Consider the following 25,445-nt stretch of genomic DNA (forward strand, 5'->3'; position numbering starts at 1 on the left):
TGCCGAAGGGTACACCATTAAGTCGGGCTGATTTAAGGGCTGTCAACATCAACCTCTGCGACATGTGCGTTATCCTGTCAGCCAATCAGAATAATATTGATGATGCTTCGCTGCAGGACAAGGAATGCATCTTGGCGTCACTCAACATCAAATCTATGCAGTTTGATGACAGCATTGGGGTCTTGCAGGCTAATTCCCAAGGTAAGGACTGCCCTATAATACTTCTCTGCAGTGCCTACAGGGGACAGGACCTGGCAGGAAGAATATCCCTCACTCAGTAATTCAAAGAGCCCTACATCAACTTGCTTGACAGTTAAACCTGCTGATTGGTATGATGGCTTTTAAAGGGACAGTCACATAGTTTCTCTGCTACATCACAAAGCACATCTTGCAGAGGAAAAATGAATGAATGTGAAACTGGCATTTTTTTTCTCATTTTAAAATTTTCCTAAAAATGTAGATAAAATCATTGCTTTCTCACCCTGCCCTGCTCTGTGGTTTTCTTACCAGAGTGGTTTCTGTAATAAAGCCAAAGGTAACTCATACTCACTTCGGAATATGTGAAGCCTCTGTCTAACAAGATATTTTTTTTTGTGTAAAGCACACTGCATCCACAGAAAAAAAGAACTGAGTAATACAAGCCAAAAAGTAAAATAGAAAGAACAAGATTTTAAAATTGTCTTTACAGTTCTTGTGCCTTCTTGCTCAAAAAGCCACCTAGAATTAACTCAAAGCTAATTTCTTGCCATGGTTTGACATGTTCTCATCCCATTTAAGGACATTGAACAGAATCCTTCAGATTTTACTGAGAGTAGGGGACTGATTCATAGGTAGCCAAAGGCTATTTTACACCAACTGTGCCTGTGCAAAGCAGTCATAAGCACCCTGGCAAAGACCATCAGTGTAAAAACAATCATCTTTCCATCCCTGAAGGGTCTTGCAGCTTATGCAGCTGAAGTCCTACCTTGGATAAACCTATTAAGTGCTGCAGTAAATATTCCCTCTGGATCTATCCCTGCTATAAACCTAGGTGTAGAAGGGATAGTGCTTTGGTCTGCAATTTCCCCACAAGCCTGACCTAGAGATAGTTTTCCCTCAAGGACTCTGAGAACTAAGATTAAATTCAGTTTTTCCTCTTTACACTCTAATCAGGAAAGAGAAATTATGAGCCAAAAATCAGAGGCAGCGGAGTAACTTGAATATGGAAATATCTTGAATGTAGAAAATTGTTTCTTATACTAAGCAATAAAACTATGGAATTTAATACTGGAATTAAGCTGTACCAGGAAACTAATAGTTTGAAGTTTTCAAAGTCAGGTTGGATAGTTCTGTGGATAACAGGTACATTTAGAGAAGAAGAGGAAGGGGTTTTCACCATACATGTTCAAAGTTTCAAATCTACGGGCTGGAAGCAATACAGCCCCAAATATCTTAGAGTTCTTCCCTTAAAAAATTGTGAGACTGACTTGCTCATGCAAACCAGGACACTCAGTCGCTACAAAAACGTAGTCATGATTAGGAAACTCCTTGCAGAAGTGGAAGACAGGCATGGAGGCTCCTTGTTTTGCTGATTTAGGCCTGGGATCTGAAATTTTGTGTCTGAAAACCAAATGTGTACTTTCACTACCAGGCTCTTGGCTGTTCTTTGGTGGGTCTCTCTCAGTATCCTATCACACACCTAATTAAAATAGTCAAGAAACAGAATCTGTTTGTCTCACCCCTTTTCTCCCTTCCCTCCTGCTCTTAAGCACGGGCAGTCTGAGAAAATGTCCTTCTTCTGCCTTTGCTCAGAGGTTAGTGGTATTTCCAACACTTGGCTGTTGTATTTTACCCCTGGGAATATACTGGATCTTAGACCACCCCTGAATGAGGATGTAAAAACCTAGCAACATAACAGTCTTGTGCACCACATGAACACCTCTCATTTTTCACTCTCTATCCTTGGAGGTATTCAAGACCTGACTTCATAAAGCCCTGAAGAACCTGACCTCAGAGCTGATCCCGCTTCGAGCAGCAAGTCAGACTAGAGACCCTCTGATGTCCCCTCTAGCCTGAATTGTTCTATGATCCTATAATATCCAGGTTGCTGCTACAGCATAGCCCCTATATGTCAGGAAACATGGAGAGGGACCATGATCCAAATCCCTTCAGCCCTATTCGATGCTGGTGATGCATAGAAGCAGAGCCACAATTGATTAGCACATACTTGTAATTTGGACTTTTCTTCAGGTATATATCAGTCTGCATGTAAATAAAAGGTTCCTCTTTCTGTAGTTTTTCCGGGGAAACAGAGCATAACATAGGGCAGGTAAACAACAGCCTATTTTAGTTGGGGGCATTGACTAGGGAGGGGTTCTTCTAAAACCAGTTGCTTCTGAAAATAATTATCTTCCTAGTAAATTCTCTGCTTATGGTATCCATAACTCCTGATTTTGGTTGCAATGCTTTCACTACAGTAAATTTTCTTGAAAGACCTTGAATACAATGGTTAGACTGTCAGAAGCAATTAGATCAATAGATAGCACAAACTTTACTGGAAGTTATATCCAATGTGACATTTTTGTCTATGAAATGCAGCTTTAACGTATGGTAGACGCAACTATCATGACGATTGTATAAACTAGCTGATTTAACTTTTGCTGGTCAACAAGCAGCACACTACAATCACCTCACGGCTCATGGCTGCCAATTAAGTACCTTTATTTAGAGAGTGAGTTGAATTTTACTTTTGGTTAAACATTTCTGCATTTCACTGAATTTCACTGAATTTCACTGAATTTCACTGAATTTCTAGAGTTGGAAGGGACCATAGAGATCATCTAGTCCAACTCCCCTGCTGAAGCAGGATTGCCCAGAGCTAGAGCACGTTACTCAGGACTGCATCCAGGCGGGTTTTGAAAATCTCCAAAGAAGGGGACTCCACAACCTCCCTGGGCAGCCTGTTCCAGGGTTCCGTCACCCTCACCGTGAAGAAGTTTCTCCTCATATTTGAGTGGAACCTCTTATGTTCCAACTTGTGCCCGTTGCCCCTCGTCCTCTCACTGGGAACCACTGAAAAGAGTCTGGCTCCCTCCTCCTTCAACCCTCCCTTGAGATACTTGTAGGCGTTGATAAGGTCTCCCCTCAGCCTTCTCTTCTCCAGACTAAAGAGTCCCAGCTCTCTCAGTCTCTCCTCATAAGGGAGATGCTCCAATCCTTGAATCATCTTTGTAGCCCTACGCTGGACTCTTTCTAGTAGTTCCCTGTCCCTCTTGAACTGGGGAGCCCAGAACTGGACACAGTACTCCAGTTGTGGCCTCACCAGTGCAGAGTAGAGGGGGAGAATGACTTCCCTTGACCTGCTGGTTACACTCTTCCCTATACAACCCAAGATACCATTGGCCTTCCTGGCCGCAAGAGCACACTGTTTACTCATTGTCATTTTACTGTCCACCAGGACAGCATTATTTGACATACTTACTTATCCTTAACACGTAGCTGGTATAGACCTTCAGTATTGCCAATCTGAATTTTTCTACATCTGAATGTATGATTTTGAGTTGAGAGATTCCTCACCAACACCATCCCTTGAAAGAACATTCTGTGCTGTGCTTTTATGTGACTCCTAGTACTGATCATAGGAAACACAGATATTAGAAAATCTGGCTGTGTGGAAGAATGTCAGTTGACCTGTGACAGGATGTTGAAAAGAGAAGAAACAAAACAAAATATGCGAACAGCCTGAGAAACATATGAGTTAAGCTGTGAGATTTTTGGTGAGGGAATTAACAGTGTAATCTTACCCTTGCTGTTCTAAGTAATAAGCTAGTTTAATTTTGTAGTCACTAAGCAATGGAATCTCATAGGAAAACCTTATATATAATTTCTGTTTATGCCTCTGAAAAAGAAAAAAAAATAGTCATTTAATTGATAGGTTATTGAATACACTAAGAGCTTTCCAGTTTTTATCCATGATTATTTCACTCCAGTCTCAGAGAAAAGATGACACCAATACAAGAAGTGCACTATAAAAAGCAGGATGCAAAATTATTTAATCATCAGATAAGTCATAATCATTGGCCAGTGCTGAAGTACAGGGTCATATCTATAAGTCCTTTTTTCTAAGTTGGTAGAAGAAAAAAAAAACAACATAAATTTGAGGATTTCCTCAGAGCCTCACCTTCATCACCTACTTTAACACCAAAGTCAATTGCAGTCCTACGCATATGAACATTCATCACCAGCCAACCTTCTGTATCCACCCAAACATGTCCTTTCCAACCAGGGACATAGCATTGCACCAACAGATGCAATCTGAGAGGAAAGGCCTTGTAGAAGGAACAGGAGGGTGGACATATGACAGCAATGCTTCCTGATAGGGAGGGTTCTGTAACAGCAAGGCTGCCAATTCCCAATGAAGTAACTGCAGAAAGAAAGTCTACTTACTTAATCTATTTTATATCAACCAAGGATTTTCTCATTACTAGTTCAAGATGAACTTAATATACACAGAGCATTTCTCATGCAGGAACAAAGACTTACTAGTGTCTCCTTATAGTATTAAAATATTCCGCGGATTTTGGACTAGGCAGCATTAATTATCTGCACCTTCTATAAGTAGTGTGACAACTACTCTGGTTGTCCTAACTTGTCCTGCCAGAATTGCATCTTAACCAACTGGAGTGCTCTGTCTTGACCTCCTGAAGAAAGAAAACATACCATACAGTTCCAAGGCACAGAAAAAAAAATAAATTCTGGACCAGAGCTGCAAAGGACCCTGGAGTATCCAGAGCAGATGACAATAAACTATCTAAGTTGTCAAACCTATGTTCTTCCATCAGCTGTCTAGCAATATATGACCAAATGCATGACTACTCTGAGCTGTGGATGGAAACAAGGTGTCTTCTTTGGAAGGAAAAGCTTTCTAACTGTTCCGGAAGGATTTAGTCTCCTTTCAATAAAGTGTGTGATTCTACTCAAAAAGAACAAGAAACTCTTCCAAATTGGACCTGTGTTGTTGAAAACTCTCACGTTGAAAGCATTCTCATGGCTGTCTGCATTGAACATTACAAAGCTGACTGGGCAACTCCTTAGGCTCACTGGAGGTTAGGGGTGCAGACTCTCATGTCCTGAAAATGAGTTTTTGGAAATCATCAGGGTAGTTTCTTGCCTTTGGGAGACCTAGATTCTGAGAACAGAAAGGCCAAAGTGTATCCCACTGAAGCTGCATCAAGCTTCATTGAGGTATCTTAGCTTCTGAGATTCAAAATACTGTAAATTTGGAGCTTGGCACACCTCTTTACAAAATAACTCATAAACTCAGCCAGGTGGCTATTTGTGACAAGGGAAGTCCTGTTTTTATCTTGCAGTTCCTCTTACAGATGTTGACTGGTTATCTTCCTAGAAAGGTTGGTAAAGAGGTGTGTTTGTGGTAGAGGAAAAAGTCATCCTCATGTACTGGATATTTTTTTTTTATTGTGCCTTGACCCTTCCTGATTCTCATTCTGTCTCCTCAAATATAAGGTGAGATTATTTTGTCAAGAAGTATTTTGGAAGGAAGACCAAAGAATATTAGATCCATATTAAGCATTGGAGCTCCCTTCGAAAGCATGCAGAGAGACTGAGTCTGGGATGGGCTCTGCCTTGGCAGTTATGTCGGAACAGCTCCAGTGTTTCTCCTTTCCCTTACTCTGTTGACCTTTTCCTCCTTTCTTCTTCAAGTAGCATCTATTGACTTATTCCCATTTAGTTTTTCATGTTTCTTGCATTTTCTTTCAAGCCTTACATTGTAGGAATTTTACTTGTTGTTTTACCCACCAGATGAACAGAGCCCAACACAAAATAGTTGTAACTAAAACTGCTATTTGGCTTTCTTCCCAAAACCCAGAAAGACAATTATATTTAACTGTTTAGAGATTTATAAATACTGTACCAGAGTAGCCTCTGGTACTTTAGATATCCAACTCAATAATTTTCTTTTATTGGATAGTGATTTAGATCTTATTTTGAGCCCTATATAATAAGAGCACTACATTTCATTAAAAAACACTTACTAAACAATAAAGAAAAGTGATCTTATGGCTCCAAGCAGGTCTAAAGTACAGAAAGGAGAAGCTGTATAGTAACATTTTTTCTATGGACATTACAAGACTGATCACAGTACAGGAGGGTAGATGTATTCCAGCATAGTAACAATTGCAGCTGTTTTCTGAATGACTTCAACTTATGAGAATTTTCCCTAGGAACACTATTTCAACACTTGAGAGATCTTTTTAAGGCCTCCATTTACAGTTCTTGTAATAGATCCTCCAACAAGAAAGAATAAACTGAAAAAAATAAAGAGGGGATAAACTCCTGGGTAATACATCTCATACATCATGGCAGGATTCTTCTGGGGAAAATCCTATAAAATCAAGTAAACATACTCAGAATTTTACACAGTGACTTTCAAGTGTAACAGATTACACAAGCTGAAATAACCTTGTACAAGTTTAGTTTGATTTGATCCAGTTACTTTAAAAATCACTTGTGGCTTCATCATCATTTTTTTTGTTGAAGCTGGCTTAAACTTTTATGAAAAGGACAAAAACAATTAGCCACTGAGTTTCATTAAATTCATTTCACAATTTGTAGATTAATTCTTAAATTATTGCAGTATTGGATGGACTTAGTCTCATGATCTGCTGCAAAGTAATACATTGACAGCTAATATATTCTTTTTCACCTCTACCAATCAATAATTCTTGATTGTTTTATCTCTGTTAACAAAAGAGAGAGAAGAATAGTAGTATTATCAGGATTGGAAATGAGAGAAAATTCTTAAACAAGAGGAAAGGATAAATACTGCCTGAAATTCTTGGTTAGCAAGGTATTGTATCACTTTCAGAGATAACTGTATTGTAGTGCTGTTACAGATGTTTGTTTTAAGTTCAAAACACTTATTTTATTCTGAGGGATGGTTTTGTGGTGAATGTTGCATCTTATTGCTCTTATTTTATAGTCATAAGATAAAGTTTTTAAGTGAAGATTTCAGAATATAGGGTTTGATAGTCATAGATGCAGTTACTTTTTAGGCTGTTATGGAATTCAATGTTCTGTAGCAAGCCCAGCACTGGTCCCTGTGTTTAATTTGTTATATTGCATGAAAATGTATAAATAAAGAGCCTTACTTTCAAATACAGAAAAGCAAACTCTACTTAAGCCAACTAAATAATTTCAGAGTTTAAGGAGTTACTTAACCTCCTTAAGAAAGTATGTAAGTAAATGTAGAATATTAAATGTAGATGTAATATTAAAAATAAAAAAATGAGTAGTGCTGGCTAAAAGTGAAAGATTTGGGGTAATTTTTCAGAGTGTCTAAGTGAGCTATGACACTATTTTAAATCTTTTAAACGCTTAGATTCCTATGTGTCTTTGCAAATCAATGTAATTTAGGTTCCAGTATGCTTGTTATACTTCAAGATAGCTCATAATTTCCTAAATCACATAGATGTTTTAAAAAATTTTCTCCTAGACAATATCACTCCTACCAGTCACATTTGCAAAGATGGCAAGTATTTTGCATTGACATCAGGGTTATTGGTTTGTCAGGGTTGATAGTTTAGTGTGGGGGTTACACCTGATTACGGATGTTTTTATGCTGTGTGTTTCTGAATGCTCTTTGTATTTTGCTAGCATCAGTTATACAAAAATAATAATCCAATTAACAAAATTTTGTACTTGGTTGGTTATTGTTTGAATAATTGAATTTTGAAATGTTTATTGTAGTTCAGTTTCATTATTATTTTTCCAAACAAAGGCTGACCCTCCTAAGTAATGAAGTTATTAACTGAAAAATGAGATAAGGATATTCTAACTTCCCAGCACATGTCCCACATCACCACTTGCTCACAAAACCCTCCAATTTTTGAAGATTAGATCACTGTGATAAATAACTCGGTACTACCTTTTTTGCAACGTGCACATAATTTCTTATCCTGCTGAACCGGATGGATCAGCTGATAGCTGTTATTTATTTTATGGTAGCACACTGGAGCTCTAGATGGGATTAAGAGCTTGTTGTCATAGTCCTGATATATACAAGAATAAAATATGGCCTTTGCCCTGGCAAGTTTACAATCTGATGCCTTGCTTGTTCCAAAACTTAAGTTACGTACTCAATGCTATACAGGTTAATAAATCTCTCTGACTTCAGTGAAACTATCCACCTGTGTAAAGTTAGATTACGTGCAAGTCTTTGCAAGATTTTGACTTAAATAAACTGAAGAGGCTGGGTGGGAGAGATGCTATTCGCTTGACTGTGTTTCCTGTGCCATAGAAGGCATCTATGTCAGGAGTCATTCCCTTCTGTCAAAAAGGACCTCCCTAGCCTTCCAAACTTCACAAAGAACCCTTCAGAGAAAAGGTCCCACCCAACACAGTTTGCAGTTCTTGTATTTTCCTTGCAGCTGGACGCTAACACTAGCTGCCAGAACTTATACATGTGGAGAGCAGTTTCCTGTCCCTCTCAAAGTTTTCCTAGGAAGAGAGAAAAACAATTAAGAGAAGAGGTTTTCAATCCTGTTGCTTATAAACTAAAAACATTTTGGGGAATGGCTGGAGAGACATGCTGCTTTGACACGATTTCCCTGTATTTGAGCATACTGCAAGGTCCTAGCCCAAACACCTTCAAGCTTCCACAATTGCCTCTTTCTCCTGTGCTTTCAAGAAAACTTTTGCTTCAGCCAGAGAAAGATAAAACCAGGCAAAGGAGGTAGATAGTACAGTACATCAAGCACGTGATTTCGCACTTAAACTATAAATATATTTAACCATCCCAAGACTGTTATAAATTCATGGTGACTCTATTTTATTATTATTTGCTGTTCAACATCTTGAAAGCAACCCCCTATTATGAAGGTGTACTATTTTGTGCATTTCTGATGCTGAGGAATAAAAAAACCCTGCTCTTTTTATGAGCATTAATTATACACCAGGCAAGGAAGCAATTGCCTCTATGTTATGAAATATTAAATCAAAATGCTTCCTGTTCCCAGATGTCCCAGAGCAGTATTTTGAAGCCCCACTTGGAGCTGTTTTGCCTGCAAATTTATAGTTTTGTCTCCATTTTCAGAAAACCCTGTTTTATGTGAAGTATAGCACTCTTGGTAGTTTTTAAGGAGCAAACTCCTCTGGAGTTGCCTATGTAGGCAACAACTCTTATGTAGATTGCACACCAGGGATCTGAAGTTGAAAGGCTCCTTTAAGATGACAAATGGGTTGAAAGTGTTATTGTCTTTGATTGCATGCCTTACATCATCTGTATGTAGGAATAAGAGAGCTATACTTTATCTTTAGCCATTTTATAAATATTTAAGTCCTTATAGTTGCCTAAAGATATTAAAGCATATTTTACAGTAGTTGGAATATAAATATTATATATAGCACAAGATACCAAAGTAGTTTAATGAATTCATAATTTTCTGTTCACTTTTATTGGAATGTGTTTTATGTTCCAAAACTTCCATTTAAAGAATAAGGGACCATTCTGCTCCCTGACAAGATGTGAGCCAATAGTGAACGTTATCAAGGTTGCTCTAAATGATGATGTGGGAGTTCAATTAGCAAGAAGAAAGGGAACATGGGTATTAGAACGTACTACACTAATCTCTGTGTTTTAACTTAAAAAAAAAAAAGTATTTTTGAAGAAACTATTTTTTTTTAAAGTCTTTAAGAAACCCTAAGGTGTTTTGCTTCTCTGTCTCTATTTTTTAAAAGTTCTTGATTGCAGGAAATACATATCTGGATCCAATTATACAAGAATAGCTTTCCTAAAAGTTGAAATTTAGTTTCTAAAATAACCAACTATAAAATCTTTTGGCATTAAATGTATGAAAGTTCTGTATTTCATGGCTCCTTGAATACGAAGGTGTGTTGTAATTGTGAATCTTTCAAATTCCCATCAAATTTAAAAAAATATTCTTTTTAATATTTCACAGTTTCTCTGTTTCCCAGTAGGAGTCCATGCTGGGTAATGCTTGCTAATTACCCACAACAAAAGTAGACACACAATGCTGGTAAATTACCTGACCCTTTGCATTTTAATGAGACAACAAGGATTTCATGAAGTGATGTTGTTTCAGTGGTTAATGGTGTCAGCAATGTTGTAATTGTAGGCTGAGGCACATTAGCTGCACAACCACATGTAGGAAGGGTTTCTCTCGACAGGCCCTTTGGAGAATAGAACAGGGTATTATCATTAAGCCTATGTCATTTGCATGCTGCTAATCGCTTACTTTATTATCTTGTGTATCCATTGTCTTTCTTTAATTGCCCTTTAAATGAAAATTAAAAATAGTTCCAATGCCCACGATACTTGTGATAGCATCTTGATTATGAAGATAACTTCAAGAAAATGGAACATATAGATAATATATTACAGAATTACAAGATAGTTTGAAAGTTATATACCATAGCAAGCAGCCTCATGAGCATAATTCTGGTATCTTTCTTTGCTTCAGTACGTATTGTTTGTTTAATAAATGGTTATTTATATGCATAAAGGCTGGGATTTTTTTAAAGGACATACATGAATTCAGAGATCAATGTCACTGTTTTTGCTTTAGTGTGGAAGAGATACAAAGCGTCGATGTCCAGCAGATTCTGCCAGTCTAATGGTGTTACAGGAGAAAGCTAGATTTGGGTTCTTTGTTCTTTCCAGTTAAATCCTGGTCTGTGATATCCATTGTAGAACAGCAGAATCTAACACCTGCTAATGAGTTGCAGAACTTCGACAGTTTTAGAGTAAAACTTACAAAATAGTTTACATTCTTTTATCAAGACAGACCTGTTCATTTTTAAGCTTGAAATGGTTAAATTTGGGGTAGCACAGACTTTCTGTAATAGGCAGTCTCTAAAAACTTGGCAGCTTCTGGTTATCAAGAACCTTCCAAACCTTTCAACGTCTGCAGAGTTGGATATGCAGGCTGAACTGGGGCACTGTCTTCATTTAAGAACGAATACTGCTGTGCTCCTAATAATTTATTTTTGCTGCTTTTCTTTTTAACATCTGAACAAAACAAACCTGAAAAAATAAATCTATAAATTTTGCAGATGGTGTGGTATTAATTTTTACTGAAGGAAAAAAGATAAACTTTGTTCTTGACTAGTTATTGTGATTTAATTTTATTCAGCAAACCCCAATAAGATTATGTGGAGGTTTTGTATTGACTTATTTGGATACAAGATTAAGATTATATAAAATTTCTATAATATCATAGGAATCTTTTGCAAACTTTCCTTAGAGCTTTAAAGTAATTCCTATGAAGGTATGATTGAGATTGAATCTTTCATGTTGATTTGAGATTTTTGAGCATGATTACTAGTTAATAGTGAGAGGCAAAGTATCTCTACAATGTAACAGCATATATATTTTCTGTAAGTTTGACTTAACAGAGTTTTTGCTTAAATGCATAGGCAGGATTAAAATGTGATTGGATGTCCTCATAGAATTTCCTATTTCTGCCAAGTTCGTGTCAGTTTGCTTGTTCTGTGACTCACAATGATTCTCCAAGTGAGGGCAAAGATATCTAGACATTTTTGAAATGACTCCTCCTCTAAAAACAAAGAGGGATTTCACCGAAGTCAAACAGTGTCATGTGGGGACTGAGAAAATGTTGGTTGAATTGTTTCTTGTTTGTTTGAGGACAGATGGATTCGATTAAAAATGCCACAGTTATAGGAGATATTCTTAAGAACAAATGTTCCATTAGTGTGAGCTTGCTCAAAAACAGTTTATGCTGTAACCAAAACTAAATTTAGAAAAGGTATTTGAGCCATTTTGTTTAGCAAATTAAGCTGTGTATTTTAGAAACTATATGTCTTGTAAATCCTCAATAATTTGTGAATTGTTGCCATTCCAACTTTTCATGTATGCAGAAGATGTCTTCCTAGAACAGGAACTTCAAACTTTTCAGAAATAAGTTCCCCTATATGAAAAAGTCCCTGTTGAATTGATTTAGCTAACTTACCATGGGCTGAAATCAGTGTTTGACAAGCTGCTTAAAATAGTATTTTGGTGAGCTCTTTCTTAGAGGAAAAATACCAAAAAGATTTTTTCCATACAACTCCAATTTAGCAACCTTGCTGTTTCCAGTTTAATAAATGTGGCTAAGCAAACAGCTAAATCTTAGATACTCTGTTATATCCTAGTTGATTTCATTGCCTGCCCCTTGTTACCAGATCTTCTTTAGAGTTCATAAAAAAAGGATTTTGCCACAAAATCTTGGAACAGGATCCTTGATGTATGAAATTCATTGAGCTTTTAAACACAGACTCGAAGTCTTATTTACAACATTTTCTTAGCCAGACACGAGGCATATAAAGTAATGTTTCCATTCTCAGCTCCTCTTGTTTATTTTTAGTGTCTAGCACCTAGAGTAATTTTCCTAAAAACTAATGAAAGTTGCAGGCTTTTTTGGTTTTGAATTTCATTATTAGGTGTTCATGATCCTGGTGTGAGACCTAAAATTGATGATAGGGAAGAAACATCCTCATCTTTTTTCTTGTGTAACAGTAGAGACCAAGTTGATAGCTGGGAATGTGGAAAGGACCTAGAGCGTTTCCTTCCAGTTGTTCATGAGAGGATGGATTGGGGAATTGAAGGGCTCTCTGCTACCCCTTGCTGATCAGTGAAGGGAGACAGGGGACAGCAGTGCTTTCCTGAGCTTTTTCTCCAAGACTAGTACTCTCTTGACTCATTTCTTCATAGGACTTTCCTCATGTGAATCAAAGCAGGAGCAATCCTTTGATAAGCAATGGAAAGTTTGTCAGGTAGGGAAGTGCTTATGCAAAGCGTCTTGTGTTACACATTCCAAAATATTCTTCTTGCAAGAGAGGAAAGTGATTCTGCTTACTTGCTTAAGAAGTGCACCTTGCCTTTGTGTCTCCCAGGTTTCTCAGCATTTGAGAATTTGATTATTATTACCTCTTTAATTAAATCTTCAATTCAGTTCTTGAGTGGCAATGTAAACTCTGTCTGTCTGGACATATCTTCCATGTAGGTCTCCCAAAGGCAACAGATTTCCCTGATGATTCCCCAAAGCTCATTTCCATGACATGAGAGTCTTCATCCCTAACCTCTAGCAAGCCTAAGGACTTGCCCAGTTGGCTTTGAAACGTTCAATTTTGAAAATATACTCCAAACCCTTGGATGGTGTTTCCTTATTCCTGTTTCAAATGGGCACCATTTGTTATTTGCAAGATTCGGATTAAACTACAGCAGGGGTTTAGTAAGCTAGCAACTTGGATCAGGAGGGTTTTATTTAAAGAAGTATACAAATACTCCTTGGGTGATTATCATTCCCCACAGTGGTAGCTGCACTTGGGTGCAAGTGATTTGTTGGGCTTTCTATGGAGAAGTTGGTCGAGTTAGTGTTATGCAGACTGGCATAGTGGAAAGCAACTTTATATTCATTTTCATACATGGTATCTACTGAGATGTCTTTAACAGATGTATATTCTGAAGTTATGTGTATCACTGAAGACAAAGAGCATGACACTGACTTTTCCCCCCAATTTGTGATGTTCGATTTGGAGTTCTGGTAAAAAATTTTGGCTTGTGGAGGAACTTTGTAGTGGTATGCTGAAAGCATGAATGCCAGAAGGAAATTCTCTTAAGCCTCTCTTTAAAAAAAATATTCACACATGAAAACAAAATGCATATTCCTTTACACTGAGCATTTAATCGAACCCTGAAGTTCTTAAACTCCAAATTTAATCTTTGGGAATCACCTGCATAGTGTCACTTGACTATGTGCTTTTGTGACAACCTGTTCACTAAAAAGCTGTGACAGGATTGGTGAAATCTGGCAGGATTTGACACAGGCACAATATGCTCTCTAGTCAGCAGACTTTGCCAAGAGTTGCTTTTTTACAGTATGGAGTAAGACGGGAGAAGAGCTTTTGGATACTTGTAAAAAGATTAGACTGTAGGAAATGTGCAGGAGGCCTATGGAGCACACCTGCCAGATAAATTAGGGGTGGTCTTGTTCTGAATCCAACCTGTCTCGGAGCTCAGCTCTGGGAATCCAGTTCAGATTTCTTTGATAAAATGAGGCTTTAGCCCTCACAGTTAAATCTTTGGTCCCCAAGACAGCCTTGAATGTGGGATTTTGGTTTTGACCCAGCCTATAGAGAACGTAATGACATTTTACCATAGGTTTCCAGCTCAGTTCCAGCTTGAGTAATTTACAATTCTGCTGGCACTATTTAGCCCACGCAGACCATGAAGTTGACTGTAAGTCCAAGTTGATGGAAAAACAATATTGCTCAAACAGAGTGACAGATGTTGATTATCACTAAATGTCTGTTTAAGCGTTTTGTATGGATCCATTTCCTCACTTCATACACCTGAAATTTTTGTAGAAGTTACAAAGTAATTGTACTTAAAGATGTGGAATCATCTGCTAAAGAAATTGTTGGAATACATATTGCAAAAAATGACTGCTGTGGTTATTACTGTTGCTGCTCAGGGGAGCTATTCAGATGCCTCATTTATTGGAGCTTAATAGATTAAAAGTCCAAATTGAGTCTCATGATATAAACCTAATCAAATTCTAATCTACATAATTTTCCCATAAGCAGCAATGGGAAATTTGTTTAATTTATGTTTCAGTAGTTGCCAATCATGTGTTGGACAGCATTGCTAATTTTATTTATCAAAATATTTTTATTGATTGCTTGCTATAACATCTGGCTTTGCTCTTCCTTTTTCACTAAGGAAAAATTTACTTTATTTGATAGAATGTAGGATATAATGACATAATGTAGTGTCTCGCTTAACATGCCAATATATCATTTTTAACGGTGAGCTTTCCATTTTATTTGGAGTTATTGAATACCTGTCTCTCCAAACTAGGTAATATAGCTTAATTTATTTGATAAGTTTTATTCAGCATATTTATTTATTTTTGCCTGAGGTCTAAATATGCAAGGTTGATTAACGATTAAACTGAAAAGAATATGGCATCATTTTCTACTAAATTCTTTTAGCTGCAAACATGTGCTACACTTAGATGCTACCAACTTTGTGCCCTAGAATTACATAGTGTAGAAACCTATTAAATGATAAATAGAGAGTAGGGACAATTCAAAAATTAAGTTTTCAATGAAGGTGGCTAAAAACCACAAGAACTATAATTCCTGATGTTATTATGAATTAACGTGTATTCCATAATAATTGCTGAATTGCTGAACCTGTTACTGTTTCTTTTCTCTCTTTCCAAATATTTGTATAGTCCTTGTGGTTCTTTCTGAACAAAAGAAGAAAAAGAAAAGAAAAAAAAAAAAAGTCTGTGAGAATTAGCCAAACTACTCTCTAGCATCTGAACAATATTATTAGGAGTAGGTGCTATACCTAGAGGTGCAGGCCAGTAGAATGAATGGTCACTTGCCACTGAGAGAGAAATTTCCAAGAGATCAAAGTAACACAGCTAAATTCTTTGCCAACAGGAGCAGATTTTAAAAAAGCAGGTTCATGACAACAGAGAAAGCAGGGAAAAAGTAGGCAGGAAACCGAAGATGACATTGCAATTAAAAAACAAAACAAGGATTTAACAAATCCAAGACACATAGAGTGTTGGAAGAAGTTAAAATATTCTCTGACCATTTTGTAAAAAGGTAGCATAAAATTTCTATGAACACATTGCAAGCAATAGGGTAAGTGTGAAGTAGTTTGGAAACTTGTCCTCTGTATTCTCGAAGTCCTTTGTCTTGTATTGTGTCTTGTCCTAGGTGTTTTCAATTAGAGAATTACCCAATCATTCCTCTGTTTCTGAAGATGGCCTAGAAAATAGATGCTTAAAGACAGCTACAAGATGGTGCTAACTATCAGGCAATAAATTCCTGATGCCCTGTCCCTTCTTGTTGCACAGTGGAGGACCTGCAGAGTGTCTCAGCTTAATATTTAATTTCCCTTCTTGATAGCCTAAAAGCTCCACGCAATTATCTTGGTTTGCTTGGCAGTAACCATTATGCCTGTCTTCATGGCCCTCATAGGTTTCTGTGATTTAGTCTTCCCTGTGCCATACAGTGCTTTAAAAAATAAGAAACTATGGTCCTAAATTTTACACTTTTGGCATTGTTTGCTTATGAGCTAGAGATGGAATAAGAAGTCACTGATGTACTCCTGGAGTACATTTTATGTTTCCAAGACAGATGTGTATAAAACAAAATGGCTGCATTGCATAACAGGAGTTCAGTTCAACCTTGGCTTTATTAGCTGAAAAAACCCACCCCAAATAGGATGCCAGGCAAAAGAAACCAGTAACCTAGGCAAAAACTTGCTTAGAGCTTTACAAAATTGCTCTAGCACTTAAAAAAATAAGGAGGAAGACTCAAAAAATGAAATTTAATTTTGTTTTCCCTTTAGGATACAATTCAGTAAAATTGTTCTTGATCCCACTGAGAATGAGAAGCTGTTGTCAGACTAATACTGGCCAGGAATATTTACTGTATAGAGAAATAAATGGTTGCATTCTAGCAGACATGATAGAAGTGCTATGGCTACAACTACCTCCTATCTCACTTAAAGTTAGCAAAACAGCAAGGAGAGAGAATCAAGGCTGTGCTCTGCAAAGCAGCAGTAAAGAAAGCCCATTTGTTTTGGTAGCTTTGGGTTGTGTAAGCTCAGCAGAGCTATGGTTTGGGTAATTACTACGTAAGATTTTGGGAAAAAAAAAATGAGGCGGTTTAAGGTGGCTTTCATCTTGATTTTTTGTCTGTGTTTGATAGTGAAACTCAAAATGACACTTTATTGTGGTACCTTAAACCAGGAAACACTTAAACTAAGGAAAGACTCATATAAGTACCTGTGAATAAACCCCTCTAAGTTATACATGATTCTGCACTATGCTTAAAATGTAATGCTATTTCTAACATATTGTGCTGTTCACAACTGAAAACGGAAACAATGTGGTATCATTCAGTGCTAGACCTCAAGATGATGAAACACCAGCCCTTCTCCTGATCTTTGTTATTACAGCTTAATCCTGCCTCACTAGAGCAGCACAAGAACCAGTAGACCTATAAATCCTTTACACTTTCAATACATGGGGCCCCCGGGGATGGTTCTCACACTCTGGGGAGCAGAAACTAATATTGATTGCACTATGCTTTCATCAGAGCTTTGATTTGGACATTTTCACTATAAGCTTCTGTAATTCAACAGTATGGGAATGAACGGACGTTAGAGAGGAGCCCTTCCTTGGGAGGAAGATGGCAACTTGTTCTCTTTAACAGCATCTTTCAGCATTTGGTGCTCCCGGGGTTGTTCCAGTCCCAGAGCATTGGAGGGTTGTTACAATTGAGAAAACTATCCCTCTTCACCCTCTACTCTCTGTAGATTTAGCTTGGTCTATGTTTGGGCCCAGAGCATCTCTGAAGATGCTGCAGTCTCTGAGAGATCTAGGGGCCTATGGAGTCTGCTCTCCCACATTGCTCTCCTTTTCCAGAGCTTTCAAGATAATCTCCAGGAGTTTATTAGATTTTCAGGCACAAATGACAGTAAAAGTCAGAACTGAAATCAGAATTTAGGATTTCCAGGTTCTGAGGCCAGACTGCTACTCTCTGTCTCACACCACATGGGACATTGAAGCTAGAATTGTTTCTAAATTGAGTGGCTGTAACAGATTCCCATGAATGTCAGCAGCTCTTTAGCTGCATGACTGCTGCTGAACTTTCCAGGTATACCCAAGCGGCTGCACTTTGGAGAATAACACGTATAGTCGATCATTCAATTGAATTCACTGGAATATTAATGGACATTGTCAGCAAACAGTAGCAAAGGGATATAGCTGTGAGGTCCTTTTGTAAGAGAATTATTTTGTCTGGCCCTGCTTAATGAAAATCCTTATCCCATAATTCCGCATGATAACTTGTTGGGGGTGTGTTTGGCAGTTCACCACCTGTGTTATTCATATATGCTCAAAATATGATTGTTGTGTCATGCTTCTTAGATGAGCCAGAGGTAGTTAATAGTATGTATGCTTTTAAAATTATATTTTGAGGCTTTAGTGCATACATTACCCAGTGAATCCCATGGTACTTTTCCCTAGAATAGCATTATTTAAAGGACACTATCAATTTACATGGCACTTTAATGACAAGGCCACAACAAGGTCTGCCAAGTGGATTTTCAGCTGGAAACTGTGTTCTGCCTGCATAGAGTTCCAGTTTAGTAAAACATACATCTTTGAAAGAGAAGCAAGGCAAAGAGGAAGGGGCAGGGAGAAAGAGGAAGAGGATCATAAAGGATCCATTATAATCTTTCAGAAACAGAAGATATTTTATAAATATTTCATAAAATTTTGGTTTGAGAATATGCCCATCTGGGTCTCAGTGAAGTCAGTGGAACAGAAGCAGTGCACATCCAAGAGCCAAATTTGTTTCTACATTAAAACCCCAGTAAACCTTTACCTGGCCCCTCAGCAAACTAAAAGGATATATTTACTGCTATGTAGAGCAAACCTTCCTGCATTTCATGGGACATTACTCAGCCCAGTGAACTGCACGGGAATAAAACCCAGTGATTTATAGCCAGCACAATCGGCAGATCACTTGGCCATCAGGCCCAGTGCTCCAAACAACACGTAAGCAGGGCAAACTACAATTATTGTAGGTGCTTTCAGTGGGCAGAAGTCACTGTTAAGCCATGCCAGCATTCCTTAATTTTGAACTTCATCACAGTGCTACTGTGGCTCCCAGAATACCTGTGCGTTACTGCTGAGCCACAGTTAGTGTCCTCCTGAGTTCCTGAGAGGAACCTGTCTCAGCCTGTGTCAGGAGTCACAGGCCTCACAGAAGCCAAGTATTGCTCATCAATTTGTAAGTGGGATTTTGTAAAAGACAAAGAGAGCTTGTAGCCACCTGGCCTCGATGAGATCTGAGCAGGACAGCTCAGTAACCCCCAGTAAGTCTTGGGAAAAAGAGCTTGCCTCCTCAAGGTGATGAAGTTCACTTGAGGTTCTCCTTCCACAAAGATGAGAGCATCTTAAAGAGATGATTAGATCTTGTCTCTAATGCAGTTTTTTAGTTGTTTCACCTACCTTTGCGAGCAGTAGTGTCCCAGAGCGAGCTGGAAAATATTTCTTTGCACAGAATCAAGATGTTGAACCAGTTGCCTTCTGCAGAGAACTGCAATAGGCTCAAACTCCTTCAGAGGATGCAGCTGAGTTAGGGCATGGGAGTCCCGGCCTCCCAAAGAGGGCGGGAATCAGCAACTCCCGACTGCCAGTCCTCGCTGATTTTAAGCACATGAGGAGTCCAGAGCCTGTGTTCCTCTGAAGCATGATGTATTTAATTCACTGTTTGGTAGCATCTTGTTTCAGAGAGGCACAGGGACTTGCTACCTCCTGTTGAAGTCCAAGCCGTTCCCTCAAGTTGATGTTGTGGTGGTTAGCACTATAGCCACTGTAGTGCTATAGGTGGGTTGACCCTGGCTGGCAACTAAGTGCCTGCCCAGGCTCTTGCTCACTTTCCCTCAGTGGTAAAGACAGTTTAATGAGTGAAGAAAAAAAAAAAAAAAAAAACCAAAAAACCCCCACAGAGCCTGTGTTCCTCTGAAGCATGATGTATTTAATTCACTGTTTGGTAGCATCTTGTTTCAGAGAGGCACAGGGACTTGCTACCTCCTGTTGAAGTCCAAGCCGTTCCCTCAAGTTGATGTTGTGGTGGTTAGCACTATAGCCACTGTAGTGCTATAGGTGGGTTGACCCTGGCTGGCAACTAAGTGCCTGCCCAGGCTCTTGCTCACTTTCCCTCAGTGGTAAAGACAGTTTAATGAGTGAAGAAAAAAAAAAAAAAAAACAACCAAAAAACCCCCACCAAAACAAAACACAACCCCCACAAAAAAAAAATCAAGTGATGCAAATGCATCACCCAGTACAGCAATTTAGCATCAGATGCTGTGGCTGCAGGAACTGATAAGATTTTACTGCCCCTTGCCTCTCCTAACTGTTGGCAAAGAGAATTTCCCTCTCCAGAGGCCCCCCCAGTGACTGTGTTTCCTCACCCAGGGGCTGTGCTCAGGCTTGCACAGGCCACAGGAGTTTTACTCCTAGAGGTTGCTCCTGTTAAGCAATTGTAGCCACAGCTCCCTCGGTTGTTTGTTGAACAAGGAGACACTGTGGTTATAAGAAGATCACAACTATCAGCCCTGGTTTACGATTTTTATGAGCGTTAATGGAACAAGGTTTGGGGACTGAAGGAGAAAATGGAATATGAAAAGGAAAATGAAAAGAGGCTGTGAGGAAAGCATGTCATTTCTAAATGAATGCTCTGTGCAGAGGAATTGAATCTTTTCACAGCTGAAAATGGATCTTAAATCTGATGCCTTAGCTTGTTTCAGCTTCTGTAATGAAATAGAGTTTTCCTAATACCCTGTGACCTGAATTTCTCCCTTCTTTATGGGTGCTATTCCTTGACGTACAAACCTGTATTTTCTCAAGTCAGCATTTGATGATGGATGTCAAAATACAGGTCATGTATTATGCATATAGCATTACCGATTTAAGGTGTTTACTTGTCAAGTTGAAGAAATTCAGAAATGTCACATTCACTGAATCTGCACAGCTGTCACTTGTAGTTTTTCATGCCTTTAAATGAAAGTTCTGATAAAGCAGGTTAGTTTTCCTGCACTTTTTTTTTCCCCCTCTCTCTTCTGGAGGAATAAAATAGAGAGCCTATCTACAGAATTTACATTGTGACTTGGGAGCAGGAATGTGGCCTGAAGGTGTACGATACCTTGTGACTCCAAACACAGGCACACAAAATCCCCAAGCACTCCGATTTTCCTTTCCTGAAAATATTCCAAGATTTGTTATATTTTTAAAAAGTGGATTTTTGGAAGTGTCTGAATTAAGCACAAAGAAATTAACATAGCAGATACTTCTCATATCTTTCAAGTCCATAGGACAAAAAATATTGAGGCATGAGTCTATTTTTCATTCAAGGAGAAAACAAAATCCCTTTTACATGCTTCCTGCATTTCAGAGTGAGTGCACTATGTGTGCAGTGTGCAATTACAGAGCTCCTGCCAGTCTGTGTCTAACAGAAATGACACATTTACTTCAATCTTCTAACACCATCCTAGGAAGACAAATATTTGAAGGGTTAGAGAGGTGGCTACAAATGGCCTTTGATGGAGAGTGTGCATGTTCGTGCCTCTGTGTGTGTGTGCACTTTGCAGTAGAGAGAGGGCAAGCAGCACTTACACATTTAGATGCAGTTATGCCAACTTTCTTCTATTTACTTTTAGCTGGTAGGGAAATACTGATCTACTCATATCATCTGAAGAGCCTGATTCACTGAAAGAGGTTTTAGGGAGTGCATCCTGAGATGGGGAGAGAAAAGCCTTCAGGAAAAGGGGGGAACCAAGGCCTCTGGGGATGCTCCCAACAGTATAACCCCAGGGACACATGGGAACAAGATTAGTTGTCTCTGCTCTCGGATAAGCAAGTGTAAAAAGTCTTTCTGTTTCCATTTTGACTTGTTGTGCAGAGGACCCAGTTGTTCCTGCCACTTTAACTGCTCAAGGAGTCTACAGCTACTTGAGTTTTTTTTTTAATGTAGTGTGACTAAAGCCATGTCTTGCCTTTCCTGTAGCTTAACAGAATTAAAAACTTAAACACTGGAGCCTGCTGCAGAAGGAGGTGCCACACTAATTCTCACCTCTCCTCAGATAGCATTCCCTCCCTATGGAGTCCCACTTCAATTTTCCTGGTGTTGTGAGAGTGCCAGGGTTACCTCTAGCTCACGAGGTGGTGCCTGAAGGAACTCCATTACACTCTCCTTGCGATTCTGAGAAATCCTAAGCTCTGCCATGCAGTAGTAAGCATTCAAGAGCCAACATGGCTATCAGTCACAGTGCCAGACACAAGGAAACATCTGCAAATCGATACCAGTTGGGAATGCAGCTCACTGTCACCATGCTGGTCTTATTGAATTAGTTTCAGCACAACGAGTAGTATTAGATGACCGTTGCCATTGCCAACATTTCCAATTGTCTCTAAGAAATCTGCTTTCTAAAGATTTTGTATGCACTGGTAATATGAAATAGAATTGCTCTGCTGTCTTAGGCTTGCCTATGGCAATGTTTTTGTCTTGCAAGTCTGTTGAAGATACTGCATCCAATTCTTTTCTCCTAAGGAATTTCTTCACAGACTTTTCACTTCTGTTTTACTTATCCTGTCCTTACAATCCTCATGTTGTATCTAACTTTCATGTGTTAGTCTGAAGGAAATTCCTACTGGTACTTTCTGGAGAGCTAAATAAGTCTTTTCTCAGTGATTCTAGGGTTATTACCTATATATTCTATATGTGATATAGACAAAACATAGGGAGAAATGAACTTAATATCAAAATCTAAATCCCATTAAATCAAGAAGTCCAGATCTAGTGGTCCTTATAGTCTGTATTGTTTAGGGACAGTTTTAGAGTGATTGTAATTATCACTGGAAAAGAACCATAAATTCCTCAGACAATATAAAACCAGTATCACGTGTTAACAACTACAGTTCAGTTTAGAGATTTTCTGGTTTGTAAATTAGTCTCCAAACTGAAGAAAGGTACAGTAGATAATATCATATCAGCTTCTGAATTCAGGAGTAAATGAATGTATCAATGAATTTAAGGCAGTGAAACAGTTTCCACAGTCCAAGAAGATAATGAAGTTACATTAGGAATTGTGATTAATTTAGAATCAGTATATGGAGGATTCAAAACTAATTCAGACCAGTAATGACAGAGGATCAAAAGTCTATGCTTAGATGTCGGGTTTGACGTCAAAGAACTTGGGCATAATGTGGCAAAAAATGGAATGTTTTTCTCAGAAATGTGTGTTTTAAAGTGAGCTTGGCTCAATCCTACTCCTAGCAGGCAAATATTTGCTTACCAATGTGGCCTTGAGATTGGTCTGCATGAAATCCTAAACTCAAACTCTGGCTTCACTGTCACTTCTGCAATAATGACACTAAATGAACATTCCCATGCTTTCTGCAGCTTTAATGGATGAGGAAGATGGAAAGAATTGTTTCAATTGTGAATTTCCAGTTCAACTGTTGCATGGGCTTTAGTATAACTGCCTATTTTTCAGTACTTACAGTCAAACTCCAAAAGGCTTTGCCTGGTTATTTTTTATTTTAAAAAAGAAAAAAAAAAAAAGATTAAAAAAATGCTCAGTGTCAAGAACTCCATTTCAAACTGTGTAGAGAATCAGGCTGAAAACACAATCTTTTTTAGAGGTGAACCTTGCTGCTCTCTAGATCTCTTTTTTTCTTTGAGTGCCTGCCAATATGTTTCCTTTCCCATCTTTGTTTTCTTTACATCCCCAAAGGTAAAAAATTCTTTCTAGTTTCTTTTCAAGCATTCTTCTTACATACCGTTTGAAAACCTGTTTCTTTTTCCTTCCATCCTATTTTTTTTTTTTTTCTGGTAGAATGGCCTTTCCATCACAATATTCCTATAATTATAATACTTGTAAAAATACATATTATTTTTATGAAAATACATATTATTATTATGAAAAGAAAAAAAAAAAAAAAAACAACAAACCACTTTGGATTGCATCGCTCCTGGAAAACATTTAGAAAATTTTAAATTCTGCATGTTGATGAAACCTAAAATGAAAGTAATTTTTTCCTTGTGATGGTATTACTGTTTACAAACAATACTGTTAAAATGTTAATTGAGTTTAAGGAAAACTGTTTGTTTCAGGGTTATTTGAAATACTAATAGGACAAAATTATACCTTTCTAACACTGAAGTCTTTGTTTTTTAATTTATATTTAAATAAAAATTACTTTTTCCATTTTGCATGTTTTGATGCAAAGGTTACCGAGGATAACAAAATAAATTTCAGTTTCTCCATTAGCTACCAAATAGCTTATAGTAGAAATGATCTGCATATTTGTGAAGGATTATGCTTCTAAGAAATAATTGTTGAAAATTGTTTTTTTTAAAATTGATAATTTTTCTTAACATACTTTTCTGGAGAAAAAAACCAAACCTGAATTCTCTGTTCGTGGGGAGTTTTAAAATATGTTTTTTCTTGTGTAAACTTTATCATTTTTTGTTTTCTTTTCTTTTCCTTTCTTTTTTTTAGGTTTTACACCCCCTGGGATGGATAGGTCATCTCCAGACAACAGTCCAGTCCATGGCCTGTTACGCCAACCATCCATTACAACAGGAGCCAACATCCCTATTATAACAGAGCTAGGTAAGAAAAGTTACCATTTATCCTTTCATGTACGTTCCCATATCTTCTTGTAACATCCCTTGTTATGCAGTCTCAGGAAAATTACCTATACTGTATCATACACTGCTATGTTTTCTCTTCTGATAACTGTTTTGAATTACTTTCTCTAAAGAAAGATTAGTAACAGTTGTTTCACTTTATTTGAATAACTGAAATATATTTACCTCGCCCCTTTGGGTTTTCTCCATTTTCTTAAATAAACACTCTATCAGGCAAGATGCTTTTTACATAGTGTAACAAATAAGCAGGGGTCTTTGGGCTAAGGTTAGAAAATCAAAAAACCACACTAAGTATGAGCAGACATTTCCTGTGCATTTAATCAATAGTAAGAGGCCATTTGTTTATTTCTTCATGGTCCAGAACTGTTTAATCATGTGTAACAAAACTCTGTATAATAGTATGAGACATTTTACTCCTGAGAATACGATGATGGTAGGTAACCAGGCTCTGATTTCCACTCTAGCTGTGGGTATTTATGTTGTCAAGTGGTGTGATGTGAAGTGCAGAAGCTGTTCTGTTTTTTTCATGGCAAATACAAACTTGATTTGTGGTCCTTTGTCCTTTTATTTTCCCTTTCAGTTTTATTTTTTAGAGCCTTACCTGTCTTTTTCCCTTACTTTATTCTCTTTCTGTACTTTCTTTTCCCCCTAAATACTTTACTTATTAGCTAAGCCTGGCAAACTTCTGCCTTTGGTTTCAATCAGTCAGGAAAAAAACAGTGGAACCCACATTCTAATGATAACTGAACTGGGTAAGAAGTGCCTTTTTCCTTCACATCACTGTCTTATTTTCTGTTGTTGTTGTTCCTACTGTCATCAGCTTTTTCTTTATTTATCTGGCTGTATCAGAGGGGCTACCCTCATGGCACTGCTTTGAATGTGTTTTATTTGTGGTTCTGGTTGAAATTGACTGTCTCGTTCTGGCCTTTCTTAATGATTTTTTTTTTTCACGCAGCATCAGTAAACCTTTGATCACACTCGTCTGACCTGCCGGCTGTTTTCATAGCACCTTCTCACCAATTCATTTTCTTTGGCCTGGGTCCCCACCTCCCGGGCCCTCCCTCCCCCCCACCAGTTTTTCTCTCCTTTTCTCTCTCTCTTTCCCCTTTTTTTTTTTTTTTTTTTTTTTTTTTTTTTTTTTTTTTTTCTTTTTTTTAATTTTGGGGGAATGCCTTTGG

The 25,445-nt window shown here is 37.9% G+C and overlaps 1 protein-coding gene across 24 annotated transcripts in view; it reads left to right on the plus strand.

Moving 5' to 3' along the window:
* KCNMA1 (potassium channel, calcium activated large conductance subfamily M alpha, member 1) overlaps positions 1 to 25,445 on the plus strand; it is a 495,287-nt gene that overhangs the window by 445,767 nt on the left and 24,075 nt on the right. For 15 of the 24 annotated variants that reach the window (XM_014956277.1, XM_014956274.1, XM_014956265.1 and 12 more), the window contains 2 exons: positions 9 to 201; positions 24,116 to 24,229. In XM_014956277.1, coding sequence (XP_014811763.1) covers positions 9 to 201; positions 24,116 to 24,229 — 307 coding nt within the window. Of the gene's footprint in view, positions 1 to 8; positions 202 to 24,115; positions 24,230 to 24,935; positions 25,020 to 25,445 lie in introns of all 24 variants that reach the window. The other 9 variants (XM_014956257.1, XM_014956269.1, XM_014956256.1 and 6 more) reach the window with 1 other exon arrangement.

The sequence above is a fragment of the Calidris pugnax genome, unplaced genomic scaffold (assembly GCF_001431845.1).
Source record: "Calidris pugnax isolate Ruff unplaced genomic scaffold, ASM143184v1 scaffold196, whole genome shotgun sequence".
Classification (NCBI taxonomy): domain Eukaryota; kingdom Metazoa; phylum Chordata; class Aves; order Charadriiformes; family Scolopacidae; genus Calidris; species Calidris pugnax.